This window comes from Equus quagga, chromosome 15 (genome assembly GCF_021613505.1).
Source record: "Equus quagga isolate Etosha38 chromosome 15, UCLA_HA_Equagga_1.0, whole genome shotgun sequence".
NCBI classification, from domain to species: Eukaryota; Metazoa; Chordata; class Mammalia; order Perissodactyla; family Equidae; genus Equus; species Equus quagga.
The window spans coordinates 64,446,455-64,471,639 of record NC_060281.1 but is presented as its reverse complement, the minus strand read 5'-3'; the positions used below and the strand labels follow the sequence as shown (position 1 = coordinate 64,471,639).

Here is a 25,185-nt window from a genome sequence, read left to right as displayed (position 1 = left end):
ATTTTCTCTCAGGTAAAGGTTGTGACAGGAAAGGATGGGCAGACTGGTACTCCTGTTGCTATAGCAACCCAGCTTCCTCCAAATGTTTCTGCTGCTTTTTCATCCCAGCAGCAACCATTTCAGGTACTTTTCGATGGTTCTAAAATGTAGTCTCATCCCAAACTTTTCCTTCATCCAGATATTTTAACCTTCGATTTACTATTTGCTCTTCAGCATTTTTTCCAGAGCCCATTCCTTATTTTTTTAAAAAAGTCTTCCTGAATATGAAATTATAAAATTAAATTGCATGAGTAAATGACAACACAGATCTTAATGCCTTTTTTTTTTGTATTGACCAATAATGCAGTAATAGCTTCAGCATGCATGTCATCTAATACTTAGAGTCCTGTTGAATGTATGCTTAGGATTCCTTGTGTGCTGTTTTAAATGTTGGTTCTTTCTTGTGTCTTCTATCTGTACTTTTGAGAACAGTGCAAAACAGAACAAGAAAAAAATTTAAGCAGATGATAACTTGATATTTTCTGCAGCTATGAGAAACGCCGAAGTGAAACACGCTTCAGCAATCATTAGAATCATACTTCTAAACAGATGTTAATTGAATGCAAATTAATTTTTAATTTTTTGAAAATTAAATCACTCAGTGTTATATTAGTAATGCCAAGAATCTAAAAGTATAGGTCAGATTCTAGTAGTTTTAGAATAGATTGTGCTGGGTTCTGAAAGTACTTCCATCTTTGTGGTGATATGTTTTTAAAAATTTTTTTATTTTTAATTTTGATATAATTTCAAACATATAAAAAGTTGCAATCATAGTACAAAGAACTCCGCTTACATCCTTTACCCAAATTTATCATTTGTTAACTTTTTTCCCCATTTGCATTATTTTCATTCCCTCTTTCACATATGCACATACACACATTTTCCGCCCTTAAGTATTTGAGAGTAAGTTGCAGACATCACCCATCATGCGCTTGTGTCCCTGACTCTTGCAGCATGTGTTGGGTAGGATATGTCTGACCCAACTACAGTACAGCAGTCAAATCAGGACATTCCACAGGGATACAGTCTGTTAAATAAGCTAGAGCTCTCGTGCCGATTGTCTCTTGGCCTGATGGTGTCCTGTGCAGTTATTTTCCCCAGTCTGGGGGAAACAGCCCATTGTGTTTAGTTGTCATGCCTCTTTGGTCTTCTTTAATCTGGACCAGCTCCTCAGTCTTTCATGGCCTTCACAATTTTTTTTTTCCTGCTGATGAAGATTCACCCTGAGCTAACATCTGTTGCCAGTCTTCCTCTTTTTGTATGTGAGCTGCTGCAACATCTGGCCACTGACAGATGAGTGGTGTAGATGTGCGCTGGGGAACTGAACCCGGGCCACTGAAGTGGAGCGCGCCAAACTTAACCACCTGGCCACTAGGGCTGACCCTCACATTTTTTAGGAGTACAGGCTAGTTATTTTGTAGTATGTTCTTTGATATGGGATTGTCTGATGTTTCCTGTGTCTGATTCAGGTCATGTATTTTTGAGAGGAATACCACAGAAGGAGTGCTCTGTCCAGCTCCATGTGTCATATCAGGAGGCCGTGGTGTCTGTTCCTCCTGTAATTGGTGATGTTCACTTTGACCTCTGGGTGAAGATGGTGTCTACCAGGCTTTTCTAGTGGGAGGTTATTATTTTTCCTTTGGTAAATGATAATTTGGAGACTATGTAAATATCTTGTCTCATTAAACTTTCAACCACTAATTTTAGCATCTATTGATGAGTCTTGCTAGAATCAATTACCTGAGAGATTGCAAAATGGATTTTCTAACTTCATTACTCCTTCTCCATTTATTAATTGGCATTCTACTGTAAAGACAAACTTTCTTTTTTCTTCCATTTATATATTTATATATGGATTCTTATTTTAATCAGTGGGTTATAGTATGTCACTAACAGTATTTGTTTGCCTGAAGTTACTTAATTCAATAAAATGCACTCTTTTTGGTCTATAGTTCTATGAGTTTTGACAAACACATGAAGTTCTGTAAGCACCACCACAGTTAAGAACCAGAGGAGTTCTGTCATCCCCTAAATGTCCCCTCATGCTACCTCTTTGTGGTCAAACCTCACCCCTCCCTTAACCTTTCTTCTCCATCCCAGTGAGTTTGCCTTTTCCAGAGTGTAATATAAATGGAGTCATATGGTATGTTGCCTTTTCAGTCTGGCTGCTTTTACGTAGCATAGTGCATTTGAGATTCATCCAGGTTGCTGCATTTACCAATAGTTTGTTTCTTTTTTTGCTAAATGGTATTCCATTGTATGAATGTTCCCAAGTTTGTTTATCCACACACCCTTTGAAGGACATTTGAGTGTTTCCTTTTTGGCCCTAATGAATACAGCTGCTGTGAATGTTCATATGTAGTTTTTTGTGTGAACATAGGCCTTCATTTCATTTGGTAAATACCTAGGAGACAGATTGCTGGGTTGTTTAGTAAGTGTATGTTTAACTTTATAAGAAACTGCCAAACGTTTTTATGGCTGTACCATTTTGCATTCCCACCAACAATGAATGAGCATTCTCATTGTTCTGCATCCTCCCCAGTACTCACTGTCAGTTTTCTTTTGTAGTCATTCTAATATGTGTAGTGGTTTTAATTTGTATATCTCTAAAGACTAATCATGATGAACGTCTTTTTATGGAGTCATTTGCCATTTACATATCTTCTGTAGTGAATTTTCATTTCTTTCATCTTTTTTTTCATTGAGTCATTTGTTTTATTGTTGCATTTGAGAATTCTTTGCATAATCTGGATATAAGTTTTTGGTCAGATATAAATTTGCACATATTTCTCTCCCATTCTGTAGCTTATCTTTTTTTTCTTTTATGCTATTTTCACAGAGCAAAAGTATTAAATTTTTGCATTCTATTTTATCAACTTTTTTCTTTTATGGATTGTGCTTTTGACATATTAAGAACTCTTTGCTCAACTCAAGGTCACAAAAGTTTTCTATGTTTTCTTCTAGAAGTTGTGTAGTTTTATGTTTTACGTGTAAGTCTATGAGCCATTTTGAGTAAAGTTTTGTATATTGTGGCAAGCATAAGTAGAGGTTCATTTCTTTGAATATCAATGTCCAGTTGTTCCAGCGCTGTTTCTTAAAAGGACTATCCTATATCCACTGGATTGACTTTGAATCTTTGCCAAAAATCAGTTGATCCTATCTATGTGGGTTTATTTCTAGACTCTATTCTCTTCCGTTGATCTATGTGTCAGTCTTTTTGCTAATGCAACACTGTCTTGACTACCGTAGCTTTGTAGTAAGTCTTGAAATCAGATAGTGTGAGTTCTTCAGCTTTGTTCTTTTTCGCTGTTGTTTTGATCATTCTAGTTCCTTTCTCTTTTCGTTAAATTTTAGAATCAGCTTGTCCATATCTACAAAACATCCTGCTAGGGTTTGGATTTGGATTGCATTGAGTGTGTTGACCAGTTTGGAGAGAAATAATACCGTGACAGCCTGGAGTCTTCCAGCCCAGGAGTGCAGTCTCTCTCTCCATTTGTTTTGGTCTCCTTTGATTTCTCTCTTTTTCTTAAGATTGGCACCTGAGCTAACAACTGTTGCCAATCTTCTTTTTTTCCTGCTTTTTCTCTCCAAATCCCCCCATACATAGTGTATATTTTGGTTGTGGGTTCTTCTAGTTGTGGCATGTGGGACGCCACCTCAACGTGGCCTGATGAGTGGTGTCATGTTGGCGCCCAGGATCCGAACCAGTGAAACCCTGGGCCGCCAAAGTGGAGTGCATGAACATAACCACTTGGCCACGGGACTGGCCCCTTCTTTGATTTATTTCATCAGTGTTTGTAGTTTTCATCATGCCAATTCTATACATATTTTGTTAGATTCATACCTAAGTATTCCAGTTTTTCCGTGGTATTATAAATGGTACTTAAATTAAAAAAATTTTTCTAGTTCATTGCAAGTGGATAGGAATACAGTGGGTTATTTGAACCTATATTCTGCAACCTTGCTAAACTTACTTATTAGTTTTAGGAGCTTTTTTGTAGATTCCATGGGATATTCTACATAGAGAATCATGTCTGCAAAGAAAGCAAGACTTATTTTTTCTTTTTTTATCTCTATGCCTTTTATTTCATTTTCTTGCCATATTGCACCATCAGGGACTTCCAGTATGATGCTGGATAGGAGTGATGAGAACAGACATTCTTACCTTCTTCATGTCTTAAGGGGAAAGCATTTATCTTTCACTGTTAGGAGTGATGTTAGCTGTAGGTTTTGTAGATGTCCTTTATCAGGTTAAGGAAATTCCTTTATTCCTAGTATTTATCATGAATGGATGTTGAATTTTGTCAAATGCTGTTTCTGCCTCATTCACATGATCCTGTGATTTTTCTTCTTTGGTCTGCAAAAATGATGAATTTACATCATACTGACATATAATTATAAGCAGGGAACGCACAGATCTTAAGTCTTATGGTTTGTTGAGTTTGGCGAGTGCCCGTGTAACCCACATGCCTGTCAATATGTCCACTTCCTTCAAGTCCCCTGTGCCCTGCCAGTCATCTGCTGCCTGGCCCCCCCACTGTTCTTTTACTAGTTATTTTGATGCTCAAATTATCTGTAATTTGATCAGTTGGAGCCCTTTAAAGTGGCTCTAATATACATTTGACAAATCCCTGTTACTCTCTCAGCACTTCCTTACTTTCTGGCACAAAATGTTTAAGGTTCATCTTGCATATGCTTTGCTCTGGCCCAGGAATCAATCATTTCTCCAAGGAGCCTGGTTCCTTTTGGTGGGGAATGATAATTTGAACTCAGTGTTTAGGTGCTGCTTCTGATAAGTTTGATTCAATTCAAGATAAGATTTCCTAAATTGGAGATTGTCGGAAAATTTATTAGTGAGGCATCTTTCCTGTAATGCTTAGAGGAGTGTAATACAGTCATGCCTTTATAGACCACATTGATAAATGTTTGCGTAAGGATGGTGGGACAATGGAAGGCACGAGTGCCTGTAAACTTGTGAAAAAGATGAGCGGTCTCCACAGTGACGCAGGTTAAATCACTCTGATTTACTCTACACTCACTAGATTACCAAGATTAACCTGGACAGAGTCTGTTGATACAGATCAGTGGGATTCTCATCCACCTTTGATGGGAGTGTAGCCTGGAAACATCTGGAGACATTTGCATGATCTGGAAAAGGTGACATGGGCAGACTCTTTGACCCAACAGCATACTGTAAAGATCTTCTTGTAGCCCCAAACTGGAAAGAACCGAAATATCCACTGGCAGTAGAACAGGTCAGTGGATGTGCGCATTCCTACAGAGGAAAGCTAATGAGAGTGATCAGGAGTGAAGACGACCAACCTCGTCGCCTCAGCGTGTTGGGGTGGGCAGGTCTCAGCAGCACCATGTGAAACAAAGGGCTTCCAGGAGAACATGGGTGCAGAATTCTTTCAGTTAGGGTTCACTAGTAAGCAAGCCAAGCAAATATCGTGTGGAGATAAATCTGTAGGTGATGGTACTACAAAGACTGTTCCCACAGAGTTCAGGGAGCGAGTGCGTTAGTGGGGAAGGGGGCGGCCCTCGTGGCACACGAGGTCTTTAAGGCATGAGTGGTAGTTTATTTCTTAAGCCTTGTGACGAGTACATAGGTGATTACTTTATTATTATTCTTTTAAACTATATGTATAAGTTCTTCCACTTTCCTTCTCAACATTTTGAGAAGGAAAATTCCAAACATGGAAGTCAGAGTATTCACTGAACACCTACATCCCACTATTTAAATTCTATGATTAGTTTTACTATGCTTTTAAGTCACGTTCATGTGTTTTATAATTTCTTTTTTTTTTTTAAAGATTTTATTTTTCCTTTTTCTCCCAAAGCCCCCCGGTACATACATAGTTGTATCTTTTTAGTTGTGGGTCCTTCTAGTTGTGGCATGTGGGATGCCACCTCCACATGGCTTGATGAGTGGTGCCATGTCTGCACCCAGGATTCAAACCGGCGAAACCCTGGGCCACAGAGGCAGAGCGCGTGAACTTAACCACTCGGCCACGGGGCCAGCCCCTGTTTTATAATTTCTTATGTATATATGATTATTTCATGATAAAAAATATTTAGGAGACTAAAAGAAGAAAACCAAGGAGTCTCCATTTTGAATTTATAGATCTTTGAGGCAAATACTGGTGGATGTCTAAGGAAATAGGAAAATGGAGAGTCTATCAGAAAAGAGTTGAAATGAAAAGCATATCCTTTGTTTACTTAGGGGAAAAAACCCCTCAGGATGAGTTTTATTTACAATCAGTTGTAGAATTTTATACTGACTGATCTATATTGACTAATGAAACTCTAGAAATAAATTCAGAGTTCTCTGTATTACATGTGTATTAATTTCTACTTCCAGAAGATTTTGAGGCACTATTGTTGAGTGCAGAGGCGTTTTACCACATACGTACATACACGTACACGCATGCACACACATTTATTTATAAAAAGAACCATTTTAAGTAAAGGGTATCTTTCAGTGATTTTTCTGTTAGAGGAAGTGAATAATTACTCATAATTCCATCATCCTAACCCAAAGATTTTTTTATATTATATTACGTATATACCAGTTGACACCATGTATTAATATTTTGTTATTTCATTACAATAATTCTCATCTTAATGGCTCCTAATATTCCATCATTTTCAGAAACTGTAATTCATTAAACTATTTTTCTAATTTTAGGTTATATCTGTTCTATTTAGAAAAAATTCTTAAGAGCAACATTAGTGAATCTAGAAAGTCTTAAGTATGTGTATGGTGCTCACTATTATTGTCACTTTGTTTTTAGCTAAAAGTGCTGGTAGAAATTTTGTCAGTGGTCCCAGTTTTATTGTAGTGTTGCCAGCACTGTTAAGCATTCTAAAAAGAGTTTAAGACATATTCTCAGGATGAATTTTGTTATTTGCAATCAGTTTTAGGACTTTTATAATAAACTAGTCTGTTGTTGATTAAACTCTAGGAGTAAATCCAGAGTTCTCAGTGTGTGTGCACATACTGCTTTCTGTCTGCTGCCAAAGGGTTTGAGGCGGTATTCTAGAGTCCAGTTACTGTATATAAAATAATACCATTTTGTTAGATCTTAAAAAACCATCCTAACTGAAGATTATTTTTCAGTGATTATGATGTTAGAGAAAGTTAGTAATTATAGTTCTGTTCTGTAACCCTACCCTTACTGTTGTTCTTTGTTCTTACATATGTGTGTAGGGTTAAAAGTTGGATCAAGTGTGGGGCTGGCCCCGTGGCCGAGTGGTTAAGTTCGCGCGCTCCGCTGCAGGCGGCCCAGTGTTCTGTTGGTTTGAAGCCTGGGTGCGGACATGGCACTGCTCATCAAACCACGCTGAGGCAGCGTCCCACATGCCACAACTAGAAGGACCCACAACTAAGAATATACAACTATGTACTGGGGGCTTTGGGAGAAAAAGGAAAAAAATAAAATCTTAAAAAAAAAAAAAAGTATCAAGTGGTAGTTCAGCTTGTTGTAATAGACACACTTTAAAAAGGAAAGCTGAAATGGTCTTTCCGCTTCTGCTTCCCTCGCAGTTACCCCTCCCAAGTGTGAGTGTGGGGAGACGTAGAACCTTGAATTGAGAGGCCTTAGGTGATCTAACCCAGAGTCCTTTCCACTCACAAGTGAGTCCTGTTAGGATACTCAGAAAGGTCCGTGTCTCATTCCCTGACCCCATTCTGTCCTTTCAGTGAGTGAGCACCTAGCTTTACAACCACCACAGTTCTAGTTAGTTTAGTTTATTTGCTTGTTTAAATTGGGCAGAGATTTACCCCCTAGTAACCGGCAACTGCAGCTGCTGGTCTTAATTTCTTTGTCAAAATGACACAAGTCTGTTCCTCTTTCAATTGGCAAGTATTCTCAGTTGCCTTTTCTGTGAGCTACATCCCTAATTCCTTCAACTGTTCTTTTTCTTGGTGTAGCTTCTAGACGCCCTGTAAGTTGTATTGTCTTGTATTGATAAAGTCTGTTTTGATGTTGTCTCTTGTAAAATGGGTTCCATTTTAAAATGGATTCAGTTCCCGTCAAAGGATATTTTCTTTGTGAGGAGTTTTTTTTGAGAGTTCTGGTAAATCATTGCTAATTAAAATCAAGTTTGTATTTTAAAGACAGCAGTGTCTTTCCCAATAAAATACTCATGGAGACAGGATAAAACTTAAAATCATTCTAGAACCAAGAGTCCTTGGCAATCAGGAAGTTAGGAAATGAGAGATTGGCCCTCCCTGTCAGTGTCTTGATGAGCAGCATTGATTTTAATGAAGCGCAGTTTGTCAGTTTTTTCGTATAGATATCCAGTCTTCTAGAGCCATTTTGTTGAAAAGACGTCTTGTTCCTTTGGGTTGCGGTGGAGCTTCTGGGAAGTGATAGGACTGTGTAGGTGCGGGTCTCCCCCTGGGCTCTCTGTCCACTTCTTTCTTGTCTGTCTTTCCGTCCTCGGGCAGCGCTCTGCCGTCCTGACGACCGACCCTTACGGTGAGTCTTCAAAGCCCAGTGTTCCTCTTGCTCTTTTCTTAAGTCTGTTTCCAATCCACTGACCTCGGTGTGCCCACTCTGCTGTTGAGCCTGTCCAATGAATTTTTTATTTCAGATGTTTTGTTTTCCAGCTCTGGAATCTCCATTTGGTTCTCTTTTTTTAATAGCTTCTTTTTTTCTGTCAAATTTCCTCCTTCATTACAACCTGCTTTCTTTATGTCCACGGGCATACTAATTAAAGCCCCTGTAAAATCCTTGCTGCTAATTCTAGTATGTGGGTTGTCTTGCTCATGTTTTCTTGTTCCTTTGTGTTTTGGAGTAATTTTGAATTGGATTTTGGATGTCGTGAATGATAGGTTGTAGACTTTGGGTCCTGTTATGTTCTGAGAGCATTGAGTGTTTGTCTTTCAGTTAGTTAATGTGATTGAATTGAAACTGTAGACTGTCTCCCGAGTTACAAGGCAGCACCTGAAATCTCAGTGTGCTTTGTTGGCCTGACTTTCAAGTCTGTTATGTGTGGTTAGGAGGCAGCCAGAGATTAGGGAGAGGACTGGGGGCCTCCCTGTCCCCAACTGTCTCCTATGGCGATTCCCCCTAACTACTAATGCTGTATTCTCCTGTTCTCCGGCTAGTGAGTGAGGCTTCAGGCCAGGGAGGCTCTGTGTGTCTCTGGGTCTGAGCCGGTCCACGTAGCACAGACTGGAGCCTGCCCTCATGCCAGGTGCTGTAAAACCTGACACCTTCCTGGTTCCATTCCCTTCTTGCAAGTATCAAGTCCCATCCTGTATCTGCCTGCCTTTTCATATTTTTATATTTTGTCTAGAATTTATGTTTGTTTGGAGTATGTTTGGTCCAAAAGGAGGTACGTGGCCATTACTGGATACAGAACCCTTTATCAGTTTCTTTTGTTAAAAAACCTTTTTCATTCTATAAGTGATACATGTTCATTGTAGAACATTTGGAAGCTTTACAAAAGTGTTCACACACAAATTATAAATTACTTGTAATCCTGTCCCCACAGATAACTACTGTTCACGTATTGTCTGTTTTTCAAATCATTGTTTTCTCCCTCTCTCCCTCTCTCTCCCTCTCTCTCTCTCTCTCTCTCTCTCTCTCTGTCTATCCCTCCCTCCCTCTTTCTTCCTCCTCATCTTCATTAAATGTAAACGGGAGTGCTTATTTTCCCTTTTAATTACTCTGAAGCCTTTCCCCATGTGAGGCAGTAACCTTCAGCGTGGCTGGTACCGGTGGGGTAGTGTTCATTCCTAGGGCTTCAGGCGTCTACAGCACCCCACGGGGCAGTTACTTGTTTAGGCATCTGTAACTTTTGCCTTTCAGAAGCCTTGCTAAGTGGAGTAGATATAACTGAATCTTTAAATAAGCAACTAGTGATTGTTAAACATCATCCTCCGCATTTAGTGTCATTGCAGGGATGATGCAGAGACGGAAAGGTGTAGTGCGCCCAGACTTGGCTAGTTTTTCTGTCTTTGCCAGTAGCTTTTCATTTAAACATTTTGAATAACTTAGATATATATTTCACACAGCTCTATATAACTAGTAGGGTGTTAACTGCAAAAATACTATTTTGGAGATCCAAGTTAATTAGATTGTCATTAATTGGGTTTGAGTGTCATTTTCTAGTAGGAAGACAATTTCAACCTTTCTTTTTATTCAGCTTTTTGGGGAGGAGGGGTATCAGTGATGACAGGTAGTGTGACTGATCAGGGAGGCTAAGCTGCATAGTCATTAGATCTATGACTAATGTTCCCAGGCATAAGCCCTTTTGTTGCCATTCTGTGTGCAAAGCCCATACGTTTCTAAGGGGCTGAGGATTTGGATTGATCTGAAATTCCGTTTAAAACCAGAATACTGTATCTTTCCCAAGTCCTTTTTTTCTTCCTACAGAGGTAAGTTAGAACTTTAAATTATTTATTATATATAAATATACATTATATATGTATATTTAAGTACATTTGGTAGATAACATTTCTCTTATTTTAAAGGAATGAGGTCAATGTTTGGGATAGTTATGATAGTTTTAGTTTATATTCATTCTTGTAATACAGTTAAGTTAATCAAAATCTCGTTTTCTTTTTCAGCAGCAAGCTCTCGCAGGGACCCTGGTGGCAGGGGCCGGAAGTGCGATAGAAACGGACCCCTTTAAGAGGCAGCAGGCGGGACCCCCGGCAGGTATGTCCTGGAACGCAGGCTCCAGTGGCCTCAGGAGCCAGTCAGCTTCTTAACCTGGGAGTTACAGTGCAGTGGCCACATGTTTCCAAAGCGTGAATGCTGAAGAGCTTACTTTTGGTTAGTTTCTTTCTACTTTGAAAGGTAGTTTTTCTTTTGGTGATTATCAGCTAAACAAAATAGGTAACTGTTACGTGCACTGAAGTTAGAAGTTTGTTAGTTGAATGGATGTATTCCATTTTGATTTTCTATGTGTATCTGTAGGCTGTTTAGTCCCCATGATATGATTAAATGTAAAACCATCTGCCTTTTCAAGTTGTCATTCATTTTTACCAAACTGAATTTTTCTTCAAATTGTAGACTCAATACACATTTTATATAAAAGATTCAAACAGTTGAGAAGGGTATAACTGAAGTCTACCTCTGATTGGGTATTATCTGCCCACTCCCTAGAGAGAGACATAGCTGCTAGTAACGTTTATGCGTTTTCACAGACATGCTTCTGTCCACACACAAGCATTGTTACATTTGTGTCACTCTGAAAGATTCAGATGTGGTCTTCTGTACACTGTTAATGTCTTTAATATTAACCTACCCCAGGCCATCTTTCCCAGTCATGGGCCTTCTTCTTTTTGATGGCTGCATAGTATTCCATCATATGGGGGTTCCTTCTTTATTCATTAGACTTTTTGTTAGTGCTCATTTGTTAGTACCACCTTTTTTCTGTTATAATCAACACAGTGTCATCTAGTGTCATATTTTTTTTCTACATGTTTGTCAATATATCTAAAGTCAAAACTAGAAATGTAATTGCTAGAGCAAAGTATATGTGCAGTTAAGTATTGGTGATGCTAAATTGCCCTTCAAAAGATAGGGCCAGTTTTCACTCCCATCAACAGTTTCTGGTTCTCTTACAGTTTGGCCATTTTATTAAGTACGATTAATCTTTTAATCTTTGTTGATCTGATGGGTGAAAAATTAACTCTTTTGTTAAGATGTGGATTTCTTTAATTTTGATAAAGTTACACAGTGTCTTTTCATGTCTTAATATTAACCATTAGTCTGTCCCTCTGCTAGCCTTTTATGTTCTTTGCTCATTTTGTCTGTCTGGTTGTTGATACTTCTCATATTAATTTGTACAAGCTTTCTGAATTTTGAGTAAGTCAGCCTTTTGCCCGTTCATCTGTGTTGCAGATACTGTCTCTTAGGATGTTGCTCGTCCCTTGCTTTTTTATGATGCTTTTTCTTATGTTTGCAAATTTTTAATGAAAAGAAATTATATTTATCAGCCTTATCTTTTATGGCTTCTGGATTTTGGTTCATGCATAGAAAGGCCTCCCTGTGCAAAGATTATGAAAACACTTACCCATGTTTTTTCTACTACTTTTGTGGTTTTATTTTTACATCAAACTGCACCTTTTCTGAAAATTATTCTAGAGCAGTCTAAGAGACCTCGACTTGAAGTGGGTCACCAAGGGGTAGTTTTCCAGCACCCAGGGGTGAATACAGGAGTTCCTCTTCAGCAGTTAATGCCGACAGTTCAAGGTAAGACCCAGCGCCAGAACTAGATCTTTTAGCTCAGAAAGAGGGAGTGCAGAGAGGTCTTACAACCAACCTCAGACTAAAGTGTGTGTAGTCGAGGCAGCAATTTGAACTGGTTTCTGAAATTGGGATGTTTCTGAGTCCCAATTAATATAGCATAAAGAAACCCTTGGAGACCAGTTCTTGTCACTTTAATGGAGCCACACGTCTCTCATTGTCCTCAAGCTTCTCTCCAATTTTCACTTCTGTATTTTTCCTAATTGCTGCTGTGGTAGAGACACCCTGTGGTTATTTGATACCTGTTCTGCTTTGATGCTAACTTGCAAAGGTCAGGCGCCTTTCTTTCCTTTTCTGTGCGCTCATTTATAACCTTAGGCCTGATATAACACGAGTTTCCTGCCAGTTCAGTTTCCCATTTGAGTGTGTGGTGGTTCTCAGTGATGGGTCTGTGACAAGCATGAGGATGTGAAATCTGACTCACTTGGTAGGATGCTTCTGAACTCCGAAGTCAGTGCTGGCGGGGTTTTTCCTCTCTTGCAGGAGGAATGCCTCCCGCCCCTCAGGCTTCTCAGCTCGTGGGACAGAAGCAAAGCCAGCAGCAGTATGACCCCTCCACGGGGCCTCCGGTGCAGAATGCCGCCAGCTTGCACACTCCTCCGCCACAGCTCCCCGGCAGGTTACCCCTAGCCGGCCTCCCTGCCACGCCCCTCCCGTCGGCGCTGCAGTTTTCACAGCAGCCGCAGATGGTAGAGCCTCAAACACAGCTCCAAATCCCAGTGAAGACTCCACAACCAAATGCCCCTGTCCCTGCGCCTCCACCCAGCCAACTCCCTGCTCCTCCGCCACAGCCTGCGCAGCCAGCCCTCCACGTCCCGATGCCTGGGAAGGCGCAGATGCAGGCCCCTCAGCTTTCATCCCAGCCGCAGGTACTCTGGACACCTGTTGTGTTAGTTAGAAACGGAAGGAAAGGCAAGATATGCATTTGACAGGGTGGTGTGCTATGCTATAATTTGCACATTTCTCTTAGCAGTTTACTCTCCCACTTTAGAATAGTTAGTTAATTCAGTAGTCGCAGCCTAATTTCATTTGGCTCTGTGATCGTAGTTATTATTAAAGTATCAGGAAACAACAGGATTCTTGTGGCTGCTCTCAGTACAGGGAGCCGTGTGAAGGGTGTTGTGTCCATTGTCCTGCTTGATGTGCTGAGTAAGTCGGAGGTGGGTGGCAGGACCCCACTTGACCAGGGTGGAAATGAAGGCTTGTGGGTGGTGGGGCTTCCAGGGCCACAGCTGCCGTGAGCCGTCTAGCCGGGCTTGCCCTGACTGCTAACCGTCCACCAGACTCCCTCCAGGGTGCTTGCCTACCCTCTACAAACCTGGGCGAATAGGCTTGATAGCTGTTTGGGTATTGATAATGCCCCTCCTCTTCCACCAGTTCATTTGACCTGGATGGCTTTTTTTTGGAATGTATACAGTAAACTGTTCGGTACTTGAAGAGTAGCGAGTCCCTGAAGGGCCAGCATGAACTGTCTAGAGCACCCAAGGGGACGGCAGGGAGCGTTTTCAGAGAATTGTCTCAGCAGTGTAAGATCAAGCCTACTTAAAAAACCCTCTCCCCTTTCTCTCGCCATCCCCTCAACAAGAGGATTTCCTAGGTGGGCTTTGAGTTCAGTTTCTTCTGGTTAATTGACATTCATGGCAAAGTTTGGTCTTAGATAATAATGGAATAACAACAGTGATAGCTACCTTTTATTCTCACCTACGAGTCGTCAGGTGCTGTAATGAACACTTTATCCACGTTGTTTTATTGCCTCTACCGAGCACCCCTGTGAGGTAGAATCTTTGTCATCCCCATCTTAGCCACGAAAAGGCTGCGGCCAGAGAGGCTGCGTAACTGGGCAGGATCACATGGCCCGTGACTGGAGGAGCTGTGGTTTGCACCCTGGGTTGACTGGGCAGCCTTTCAGGCAGGTCCACTTTGAAGTGCTGCGTACACCCACCTTGAGAAGGAGAGCTCTTACCAGGGCAGCTGAGCCTGTTAGGCTGTCGCTGGCTTTGGTGGGTTTTTGTGGAGATGAATGTTTCTTTTCTGAACACTTTGTCTCATTGAGCCCCGTGCTGACTTCAGGCAGCGCTGAGGTTTTTCTTGGATTCGTTTACCTGCCCTTATTGTTGAAAGGATCAGCTGTGGAACATGATTTTAAAAAGCTCCTTACAAAATCGATAGAAACCTGTTCCTTCTAGATTGAGTAGGGGTTGGCAAACTGTTTCTTTAAAGGGCGACAAAGAGGGAGCGTAGAAATATTTTAGGCTTTGTAGGCCATGTGGTTTCTGTTGCGGTCACTCAGCTGTGCTGTTGAATGGTGAAGGCAGCCCCAGAGCATGCAGATGAGTGGCGGTGGCCAGTACAGCTTTCTTTCTGAAGTGTGTGGCCAGCTGTAGTCTGCCGACTCTGAGGCGGGAGGGAGTTACTGGACGTGAAGAGAGAAGCTGCACCGTAAAAGGCAGCCTCTTCGGGGCCAGCCCTGTGCTGTAGTTGTTGAGTTTGCCTGCTCTGCTTCAGTGGCCTGGGGTTCACAGGTTCGGATCCCAGGTGTGGACCTTGCACTGCTCCCATGCTGTGACGGTGTCGTTGTCCCACATAAAATAGAGGAAGACTGGCACAGATGTCAGCTCAGCGACAATCTTCGTCAAGCAAAAAGAGGAAGATTGGGAACAAATGTTAGCCAGGGCCCATCTTCCTCACAAAAAAAAGGGCACCTCCTTGAGTATAGAGAGAGTGTTTTAGTTGGTGTCTTCTCCGTATCCCAGGTTAGGAGCATGCTGCATTTTGCTTCTGTCTGTCCTCAGTAGTCTCACTTTGTAGCAATGCCTTGCCTTCCCTGCTCTCTGCTCCCCCACTTCCTCCCCTACAGAATCCTTTGTGAATTTAACTTCACCTTTAGTCAAGGTGGGAGGGATTCCTCTAGTTTTCCATTACTAGAAAAAAGCAGGAGGAAAGGCTGGAAAAAGCAAAAGAAAAGAAAAAGCTTCCATGAGATAAGACAAAATGTGAAAACACAGTTTATAATAAGCTCTACGTGGTTTTGTGGAGTAAAATGGTATGTTGTTATTTTATGTAGACAAGGATTAGTTTGTGTGTTACTGAGGTCTGAGGATGTGATTCGTTGGTTCGTGTGCACTGCCGTGGAGAGGGGGTCGTTGGTGCATTCACTGCCCCAGTGATGCTGTCTCTGGCCTTTGGGTTCTGGGAGCTGAGCTGACGTCTGGTCTTTACCTGCTCACCTGTTTTCTGCCTGCTAGACGGCGGTGCCTGTCAGACCACCCGTGGACCCTGCCCAGCCCTGTCAGCGGCCCCCACCTACCTCCTCTGCTGTGTCCATCGCTCCTGCCGGCAGCTCGGGCTCGGGCCCCTCACCTGCACGGGCCTCCCCAGTGAATAGACCCTCATCAGCAGCCAACAAGTCACTGTCTCCAGTCACCTCCCGGTCCCCAGGGGCAGCTGTGTCAGTACCCCCCAAACCACAGAGCCCTGCTCAGAACGCTGCCCCGCCCCAAGACGGTTCTCAGGATAAGCTGGCAGAACAAATAGCACTGGTAAGTACACTGAAAAAAATTTTTTAAGTGCTCAAGAAGCTTGTAAAATGTCTTCCAATTTGTGAAATGCATTTGATTTTAGTTTCTAAGGATGCAGTAGTTTAAAACTGAACACCTGATAGTAAGGACAATTGAACATTCTATCGCGACCAATAGAAACCAAGACTAAAACCAAGTCATTTGACCTGTCCCGCTGGAAGTAAACCCGTGTGGAGGTGAAGTCAGCCCTCTTGGGTGGCTTTCCCTGCAGTCTGTAGGAGAGGGCGGGACGGGTATGTGGTGCAGGCTGAGGACCTCACTGCAGCGCTGGGGCTCAGAGCCGAGCCCACCGATGCTGCCCAGGCTGGTGTGGGTCGTGGTCTAGCACTCAGCGCTTCCTGTTTGTTGGGTGACTGAGCAGTTATTTTGTTCAGCTTCATTAGGAGAATTAAAAGAAGCATCGGAATAGGTAGGATGTTGTAAACCCAGCATTCCCGTTACCCAGCTTCAACACAGCGATCAGGACGCGGCCAGTCTTATTTGATCCATTCCTCCTCCTTCCTGATGGTTTGGAAACAAAATCCAGGCCTGTATTGTTTCCCTTGTAAGTACTTGGTCTGTAAGTTTTGTCCCATGTCTCTTAGATGGGGCAGGACTGTGGCTTAAGCTTTTTCTAAGACTTCTGGGAGAGTCACATGCCCATTCCTCTGACCTCTCCTAGAGCCACTTTTGACCTTTGTGTTCAAGTCTTACCTCTTTTTTTTGTTTTCCTTTTTTTTGAGGAAGATTAGCCCTGAGCTAACATCTACCGCCAATTCTCTTTTTGCTGAGGAAGACTGGCCCTGAGCTAACATCTGTGCCCATCTTCCTCTACTTTATATGTGGGACGCCTGCCACAGCATGGCTTGATGAGTGGTGCATAGGTCTGCACCCCGGATCCAAACTGGCGAACCCCGGGCCACCAAAGTGGAACGTGCAAACTTAATTGCTGCGCCAGTGGGCCAGCCCCCCAGTCTTACCTCTTTTACTGAGACTTTCACACAAAGGGTTTCATGAACTCGGGGTCTGAATTAGCAGAACAAACTTAATAATTATGTGCCGGACACCGCCTCACCCCCTACATTCCTTGCAGGAAAACCAGATCCATCAGCGAATAGCAGATTTAAGGAAAGAAGGCCTGTGGTCAGTGAGGCGGCTGCCAAAACTGCAGGAGGCGCCACGCCCCAGATCGCACTGGGACTATCTGCTGGAGGAAGTGCAGTGGATGGCCACCGACTTCGCCCAGGAGAGGAGGTGGAAGGTGGCCGCTGCCAAGAAGGTAGGTTTGAACGCAGGCAGCTGCAGTTCTCAGTGCTCGTTTGCTGGTGATGAGAATGTAAAGCGCTCTAAATAGTGGGTCTCCCAGACCAACTCTTTAAAGGTTTTTTTTTTTGACTCATAATGGATAGGAAGAATATTTTCCTATTGTTTAGAAAATGTGCTGTGTAATTCACTTCTGAGGGGATGTCTTCAGAGCTCCAGTGTGCATTATTGGGAACAAATACATCTTCTCCTGCGGCAGTTCTGGCGTGGCATTTAGGTTCCTTTTCAGCCTCGCCTGGCAGTTGGAATGAGCGTGCCTGTAGCCCCCCAGATCCAGGCTGATACCCAGGGGTGATGGGGGAGCTGAGGAAGCTGAGTTGGAAGGGGGAAGAGGCCAGGTGGCTGCTGGGCAGCTGAGGTGCCTGTCCCCAGGCCTTTAGGCTGCCGGCTGCCCCACCTGCTCTGCCCTGCCTAGTCTTCCCATCTAGCTTCCTCTAGTCCTGGCTGAGAATTTATTTTCTTCTCATTGTTCCCAAAGCAGGCACCCAGTCTTGGGGAGAACCCCTAAGACGTACTATTGCCATTACTAGGAACCTGGAAAGTGACAGATTTGTAGAACTCTTGGGTCTCAGAATGTGAAGCAGCTGTGCTTGTGTCCATGTAGGTAGCTCCAGGCCTGCTGCTACTCCCTGCCCCACTGCACCACCATCCCTACTCGTCAGGGCCTAGACGCTGTCTTCACATTTCCTGCTCTCTTAGGACTGGGCTTGAGCTGTGTGCCCTGCCTGGCCACCTCCCTCCCGTCAATTCTGCCCATTTGTTTCCCCTTGTAGCTTTGGCAGAGGAAAGCTGAGACCTTGGAGGGAGCAGTGGGGTCTGAGTGTTAAGTAGGTTCAGGGGAATTTCAGAAGAAACCCAGATTGCTCCTTAAGCACTTCCTTTTCACAAAGGAGGGTAGGGAGGCCGTCCCCGGGGCTGAGAGGGTAAAGTTCCCTGCACTCGCTTTGGTGGCCTGAGTTCGTGGGTTTAAATCCCAGGTGTGGACCTGTTCCACTCGTCAGCCGTGCTGTGGAGGCACCCCACAGACAGAATAGAGGAAGATGGGCATGGAAGTTAGCTCAGGGCCAATCTTCTTCAAAAAACAAGATATTCAAAAAAAAGAAAAGGAGGATGGTCCTGAGCATGTGGACACTGGGCTGGGCAGGGCAGTGGGTGGGGGACGCGGGGGATAGGATGGATGCTGAGGAGCAGGACTGGGGCGGCTGAGCCGTGGCTGAGTGCTGCTCTCCTCACGCTGTCCCTCCTCTCCCTGGAGAGATGGGTAGAGGACTGAAGAGGCAGCTTTGTGCGAGGGGTGTGCGTCGACCGTGACTGTGGGAGGGAGGCTGTGTTGGCAGTGTGTCCCTGGCCTGCAGCACATTCTTCACCCCATGATCAGGAAGCTGGCAGCTGTGCTGTGCTCGGGGCTCAGAATGTGTTCATTTCTCAGTTACTTCTCAGCACCGTTTTGAGGGACTGCTGATGGGGATGTAAAGAGGATAAATTCTGGAAAGCAGTTTGGCAATTTAATGCAAAAGCCTTAAGAGTGAATTATTCCAACCCAACGTTTTTCATACCTAGGAATTAAGTAAATTTTGCTGCATTCATGCAGTGGAAATCATGCCCTTTAAAAATTATGTTGATCTGCCTCTCTTCATGGAAAGATGTTAATCGTGTGTTACATGGGGAAATAAGAGTATAGTACAGTATCGTATTCCATTTTGGAGAAAAATATGTGTATTTAGTAAAATAATGCTTTCTGGAAAAGTCAAGCAGCATGTTGGCGGTGGTTTTTACTGGTATTAACATTTCTCTAGCATGCTGAAAGCAGATGAGGCTGCATGTCACTGTGAATTATGTGTAGTTATGGGCTGAGAAGATTTTTAAGAAACTTTATGGATCTTTTTTCTTGTAGCATGATATAGAGCACTACATAAAGCTCTTGAACTTTATTTACTAGCTCGTCAGAACTGTAGCACGCCATCATGAAGAGAAGCAGCTTCGTGAGGAGAGGGGAGAGAAAGAAGAGCAGAACCGATTAAGACGAATTGCCGCCTCAACTGCGAGAGAAATAGAGTATTTTTGGTCCAATATTGAACAGGTAAATTCTTAAATTTTAAACTTAGACTATGGTAGAGCTGTTGAGGCTGCCTTCTGGACCCCACCTGACTAAGTGATGGAGAAACCCCAAGGCAGGTAGCACATGCAGAATCGCTTAGAAAGGTGCCTTCTGGACTAGTGGCTCATTGGATTTGGTCCTTCCTCTGAGTGTTTTTCTTTGCACACAGAAATGCGTGTTAGCTGTAACGCACATGCTTTGCTGTTTGTGAGCCTTCATGAGTGACCCTTCAAAGAGTCCTTTTTAGGGTTAGTGCAAGTCGCCAAAGGCAGCTTATTTCCAGAATGGCTGCTCTGTCTGTTGATTCCTTTTTAAAAAAATTCTCATCTTACTGCATGATAGAATTGGGGCAGAATGCAGTTAGGTACAAAATAAATGAAAAAAGACCAAACTGAAATTTTTTCAAGTAATTTGAAGTGAAGTTGGGACAGCTGTGCTTTTTAGACTATATGAGTTTCAATGTTTTCATATACAGAACTTCTGTAATTTACATCCTTAATAACATGTTTGTTTATTTAACCCTTTGTATTTAGGTTGTAGAAATAAAACTACAAGTAGAATTGGAAGAAAAAAGGAAAAAGGCGTTAAATTTACAGAAAGTTTCCAGGAGAGGTATGGTACTCTTTTTAAAAAGCCTGAACTTTGTTTGGATTGGACTTTGTTCCCATTTCTCTGCTTGCCCCCAAGCACCTTGTTGACATGGTGACTTCCAAGGGAGCCTGCCCAGGGAGCTCGTTTGCTCATCAGCCGTTTGTGAACGTCTGATCTCCCTGATGTTGCGTTTCTCTTTGTGTAGCTGTCCTAGCTGTATATTTCAGTTCTTCTGAGATTTGCTAGTATGAGTCAGCACCTAAGGTTGATCAGCTTTGGGGCACTCTTGGAGTTGAGGTTCTAAGCCTGTCCCCTGCAGCCAGTCCCTGGACAGTGAGGTGAACTCCCCAGGCATTTGCCCCATGGGATCACTCTGTATCTGGCTGGTACTCTGCCTCTGCAGCATTCTGTAGTGGCTGCTGGCCATTAGACACCTTCATGTGGGCCAGGCCCTGAAGGAGGTGCCTTTCACTGGGGTGGGGGAGAGGAGGGCAGTGCCTCTCATTTTATTGATGAGGAAAACTGAAGTAGAGAGGTGGCCACTGCTGGAAGTCATAGAACTATAAGATCATAGAAATCATAAAAAAGAATCTTTGTTGTTTAGCTCCTCCGTCCTTCTCCAGAACGGAGACTTGTGGGTCCCTGCAGCGCATCAGCACTGAAATCTGAGAGCCACCAGAGCACTTTGCGGTATAGAGGTGCAGACTGGCACTGTGCCGCCACCCTGGGTTACCAGAAGGAAGCAGGTGGACTTGCTCTTCCTGTCTTTTCCTCCCACGGAGGAGATGGGAGCAGGGTGTGGCCTAGATAGGCAGAGGTGCCCTTTACGCTTGTGAAGAATGTTGCCTTCTCCACAGCTTCAGTGAAAACAAATCATGTTACCTGTCTCTTTAGGAAAAGAGTCGAGACCTAAGGGACTTGATGCATTACCGGAAAATTTTCTGGTAAGTTCAGGACTGTTACGGCAGTGGGGAAGAGAATGGAAGCAATGTGAAAAAAATACAGTGTCTGAGAAAATGGAGTTACTCGTTTTTATCTGGAGAAACTTGCAGACTATGCATACCAGTCCCTTTCATTTTAAAATCAGTCTTCTTTGGCGGAAAAAACTGCTTCTTTGGGTGCCGACCCCAAGGCCAAGTGGTTAGGTTTGTGTGTTCCGCTTTGGCGGCCCTGGGTTTCACTGGTTTGGATCCCAGACATGGACATGGCACCGCTCACCAGGCCATGCTGAGGTAGCGTCCCATATAGCACAACCCATAGAGACCTGCAACTAGAATATACAATTATGTACTGGAGCACTTTGGGGAGAAGAAGAAGGGGGAAGAAAACCAGATTGGCAACAGATGTTAACCCAGGTAGCTAATCTTTAAAAAAACAAAACAAAACTTGTTCTTTATGGCTTTAGGCTCACGTGGGGTGTTAATTTGGTGATTGGGGAAGATGCACCTGAATTTTCAGTGTAAATCCACCAGTGACTGATTTACACAGTCTGTGGTCACTACCCAGAGCCTTTCCTGTGCCTAGAGGTAGATGAAGGCCAGCATGCTTGTTACAGGCTCTCTACTCTCCTCCTAGGTGCATGTTAAACAGACATTTCTGCTTTGGTTTTCCATTCTGTGTTTTAAGATCTCATGTTTGTGATTTGTGTTTTTGTTTTTTTTTTACTGAGGAAGATTTGCCCTGAGCTAACATCCGTTGCCAGTCTTCCGCTTTTTTGTGTTTTATGTGGGCCACCATCACAGCATGACCACTGACAGATGGGTGGTGTAGGTCCACACCCGGGCTCCAAACACAGGCCCCTGATGCGGAGTGCACCAAACTTAACCACTAGGCCACCAGGGCTGACCCTCGTGTTTGTGATTTTTATTCTGTGTTTCAGGATTCCGGAATATCTGGAAGAAAAAGAAAAGCTAGCACATCTTTAACTGATGATGAAGGTCTGTCCTCCTGGTGTCTCTTTGCTGTCTGCAGGGCCCTCTGAAGTTGCAAGTGGAGTGCTCACTTGTTGCTGCTGGGGTGTCTAGTACAGCCTTGACCAGAATGTCTGGTGGCCCAGTGACTTGTGTTGTTAGGGGCCGGGTGCCTTGGTGGACAGTGGGGGGTTTGCAGTGAAGAAACATGGAGTTGGACTGTGGAGGAGGGAGAGTATAGGACTGTGTGTGTACGTGTTTGTGTGTAAGGGAGGAGAGGCAGTAAGTGGTGATGGGAAGGAGCCAACGGAGAGGGCCTGAGGCTGGCAGGAGAGAAAGTGCAGTCTTCCTGGCAAGGCCCCAGGCAGCCAGGGCTGATGGGCAGATGGAGAGGTGGCCCACAGACAGGCAGAATTCTGTTGCAGGTGCTGATAGACTGCTCTGCCAAGAGTCAGGGCTTTGTTGGGAGGGAGGCACTGGGTGGTGGGCTGAAGCTGGTTTGAGACAAAGGTTGCACAGGATGGGAGCCGAACTGAGGGAACAGTAAGCTGGGTGGTGGCTGGGCCTTCTTTGAAATGGGCGATGACGAATTCATAGTGACTCCAAACAGCATGGGTTTTTCTGCAGCAGAGCTCACCAGGTAGATGGGAGGTTTCACATCACTCCATGTTTTGGCCTGAGTAGGTCTGTTGTGTAATGAAAACCAGGCTGTGTTTCACAGCCTGAGACGGAAGAGAAAGCATGGTCCCCAGGTTCCTGCTCACTACATGTAACTCTTGTTTCCAAATGTTACCTGATAAATTGAAAGGCTTAGTTTTAATTTCTCTAATAGCTGTGTGAAAAAATTTTGAAGCCTTGTAGTGTTTCATGAATAATTGAAAAGAAGAGGAAATGAAGTCTGTCTCACATTTGATGGTAAACATTTCAGTGGAAGATGAGGAGGAGACAATTGAAGAGGAAGAAGCCAATGAAGGGGTTGTGGACCACCACACAGAACTGTCTAATTTAGCCAAAGAAGGTAGGCTCTGAGTATCCTACTAAAATACTTTATTCAACATTGGATACGTGCAAAAGAACAAGTGAAAAATATGTGTAAGATCCATTCAGCGCCAGTGTAACCAGCCACACTGCCCAATGTGAGAGAGTGCCTGAGCGCCCGCGTGCCCGCTGCCTCCTCACCCTGGGAGGTGACTCCATCCTGGATCTGACCTTTATTATTCCCTCGGCTCTGTTTTGTCCTATCACTTATGTATATCCCTGAACATAGCGCTTCGCTTGCACATGTTGGAGCTTCATATATACGAATCACGCTGTAGGTTCAGCCACTTGCTTTGTTCACTCAGCTCTTCTGCTCCTGTGTTTCGTCTGCATGGTTGTATGTTGCTGTGAATTCATTAATTCCTCACTGCTGAGCAGTATTCCTTGGGTGAACGTGTCACAGATGATCGATTGTGCTGTTGGTGGGCATGTGGGTGGTTTCCCTGTTTTTGCCCTGACACGCCGGGCTGCCGTGAGTACTGGTGTTCCCTGCGCCTGTGGGCACAGGCGTCTTTGTGCTCAGAGTAGGGGAGCAGATTGGAGGGTGTGCACACACGTGGTCAGCTTTACAAGGTCAGGCCAAGTTCTGGTTAGAGTGTTGTGTCAAGTTCCACATCTCAGGAACACGTCATGTCTGACTAGAATGTCTTTGCCAGTCTGGTGGGTGGGAAATGGCGTCCCCTTGTGGTTGTGGATGCATTTCTCTGATAACCGATGAGGTGTAGCGTCTTTTCGTGGGTTTCCTCTTCTGTCTTTGCTGTTTTGGTTTTGGATTTTCTTTTCGCTATTGTAGTGTTCTTTCTTTATCCTGGACGTGATCCTTTGTCCATTATATGTGGTGCAGTAACCTGTTCCTAGTTTGTGGCGTGTCTTCATTCAGTCTCCTTATGGTATGTTTTGGTGAAGAAGTGTTCTTAGGGGCTGGCCCGGTGGTGCAGCGGTTAAGTGTGCACCTTCCGATTCGGTGCTCGGGGTTCGATGGTTCGGATCCCGGGTGCGGACATGGCACCACTTGGCAAGCCATGCTGTGGTAGGCGTCCCACATATGAAGTAGAGGAGGATGGGCACGAATGTTAGCTCAGGGCCAGACTTCCTCAGCAAAAAGAGGAGGATTGGCAGCAGTTAGCTCAGGGCTAATCTTCCTCAAATAAATAAATAAGTAAAATAAAAGTTCTCTTCTAAAAAAAATAAAAGAGGTATTCTTAATTTTAGTGAAGTTGAATTTATCAGTCTCATTTTAAAACAATCCTTTTTATCTCAAGGTCATAAGGATGTCTTCTTGTATCTTCTAAAAATTTTTATTTTTACTCTTATCTTGATGTCTTTAATCCATCAAGAATTGCTTTTCTCTATAGTGTGAAATAAATGCAGTTTATTTTTTTCCTCCCAAATGTGCAGGTAATTGTCCCAGTGCCATGTGGAAAGCCCATCTTTCCTCACTGACGTTCAGTGCTAGCTCAGACACAAGTCAGACTTCCAGATATGCATGACTCTTTCTGAGACCTTTATTGTTTTATTGGTCAATTTGTACCAGTACCACACTCTCTTAATTACTCTAGCTTTATAATAGTTCTTGAGCTCTGGTTAGATAAGTTCTTTTGCCTAGTTCTTTTTTAGAAGAGTCTTGACTACTTTAGTCCTATTTCAGATACACCTCAGAATCAGCTTATCCAGTTTCACAGAAAAACCAGTTGGGAATTCTGATTCGAATTTAGTTGAATTAATGGGTGTTTGGTGAGAATTATATCCTCATGAAGTTGAGCTTTTCCAACCTATGATCAAAATATACCTCTCCATTTACTTAGGTCTTCTTAAATAGCTTCCAGTAAAATGTAATGATTGTATGTTTTTTATTAGATTTATTTCTAGGTGTGTTATATTTCTTGAAGTTGTAGTAAATGATATGTTTTTTAAAATTACACTTAAAATTTATTGCAGGTATGTAGAAATGCAGTTGATTTTTATTTATCGATCTTATATCCAGCAATTTTGCCGCCCTCTTGTGTTAATTCTGTGTATACAGTCTCTTCATGTCTGAAGAATGATAGTTTTTCGTTTATAATCCTGGTCCTTTTGTGACTTTTCCTTGCAGTGAAGTATAGCATTAGAGGTGCTAATGGTGGATGCCTTGAACTTGTTTGTCCTAATTGCTTCGTTCACATCCAGTGTCCGTTTCTCTCTTAGTCTTTCAGTTACACTTTTCTTTTGGATATTCTTGTTGTAGTGGCTTTCTGACCGCAGTGTGCGTCCTTGACTTGTTGCAGTTTGTGTTAACTTAGTGCTTTAGTGCTTCTACCTCTTTCTGTAGGTCAGGAACTGGGAGCAGCCTGGCTGGGTGGTTCTGGCTCAGGTCTCGTGAA

General features: G+C 43.3%; 1 protein-coding gene across 17 annotated transcripts in view; it reads left to right on the top strand.

Annotated features, from left to right (window-relative positions):
- LOC124226647 (E1A-binding protein p400) overlaps nucleotides 1-25,185 on the top strand; it is a 119,750-nt gene that overhangs the window by 17,742 nt on the left and 76,823 nt on the right. For 6 of the 17 annotated variants that reach the window (XM_046640164.1, XM_046640165.1, XM_046640177.1 and 3 more), the window contains 11 exons: nucleotides 13-123; nucleotides 10,622-10,712; nucleotides 12,147-12,254; nucleotides 12,792-13,177; nucleotides 15,554-15,847; nucleotides 16,959-17,144; nucleotides 19,128-19,268; nucleotides 19,820-19,898; nucleotides 20,772-20,821; nucleotides 21,757-21,814; nucleotides 22,716-22,805. In XM_046640164.1, coding sequence (XP_046496120.1) covers nucleotides 13-123; nucleotides 10,622-10,712; nucleotides 12,147-12,254; nucleotides 12,792-13,177; nucleotides 15,554-15,847; nucleotides 16,959-17,144; nucleotides 19,128-19,268; nucleotides 19,820-19,898; nucleotides 20,772-20,821; nucleotides 21,757-21,814; nucleotides 22,716-22,805 — 1,594 coding nt within the window. The remainder of the gene's footprint in view (nucleotides 1-12; nucleotides 124-10,621; nucleotides 10,713-12,146; nucleotides 12,255-12,791; nucleotides 13,178-15,553; nucleotides 15,848-16,958; nucleotides 17,145-19,127; nucleotides 19,269-19,819; nucleotides 19,899-20,771; nucleotides 20,822-21,756; nucleotides 21,815-22,715; nucleotides 22,806-25,185) is intronic. The other 11 variants (XM_046640178.1, XM_046640180.1, XM_046640170.1 and 8 more) reach the window with 7 other exon arrangements.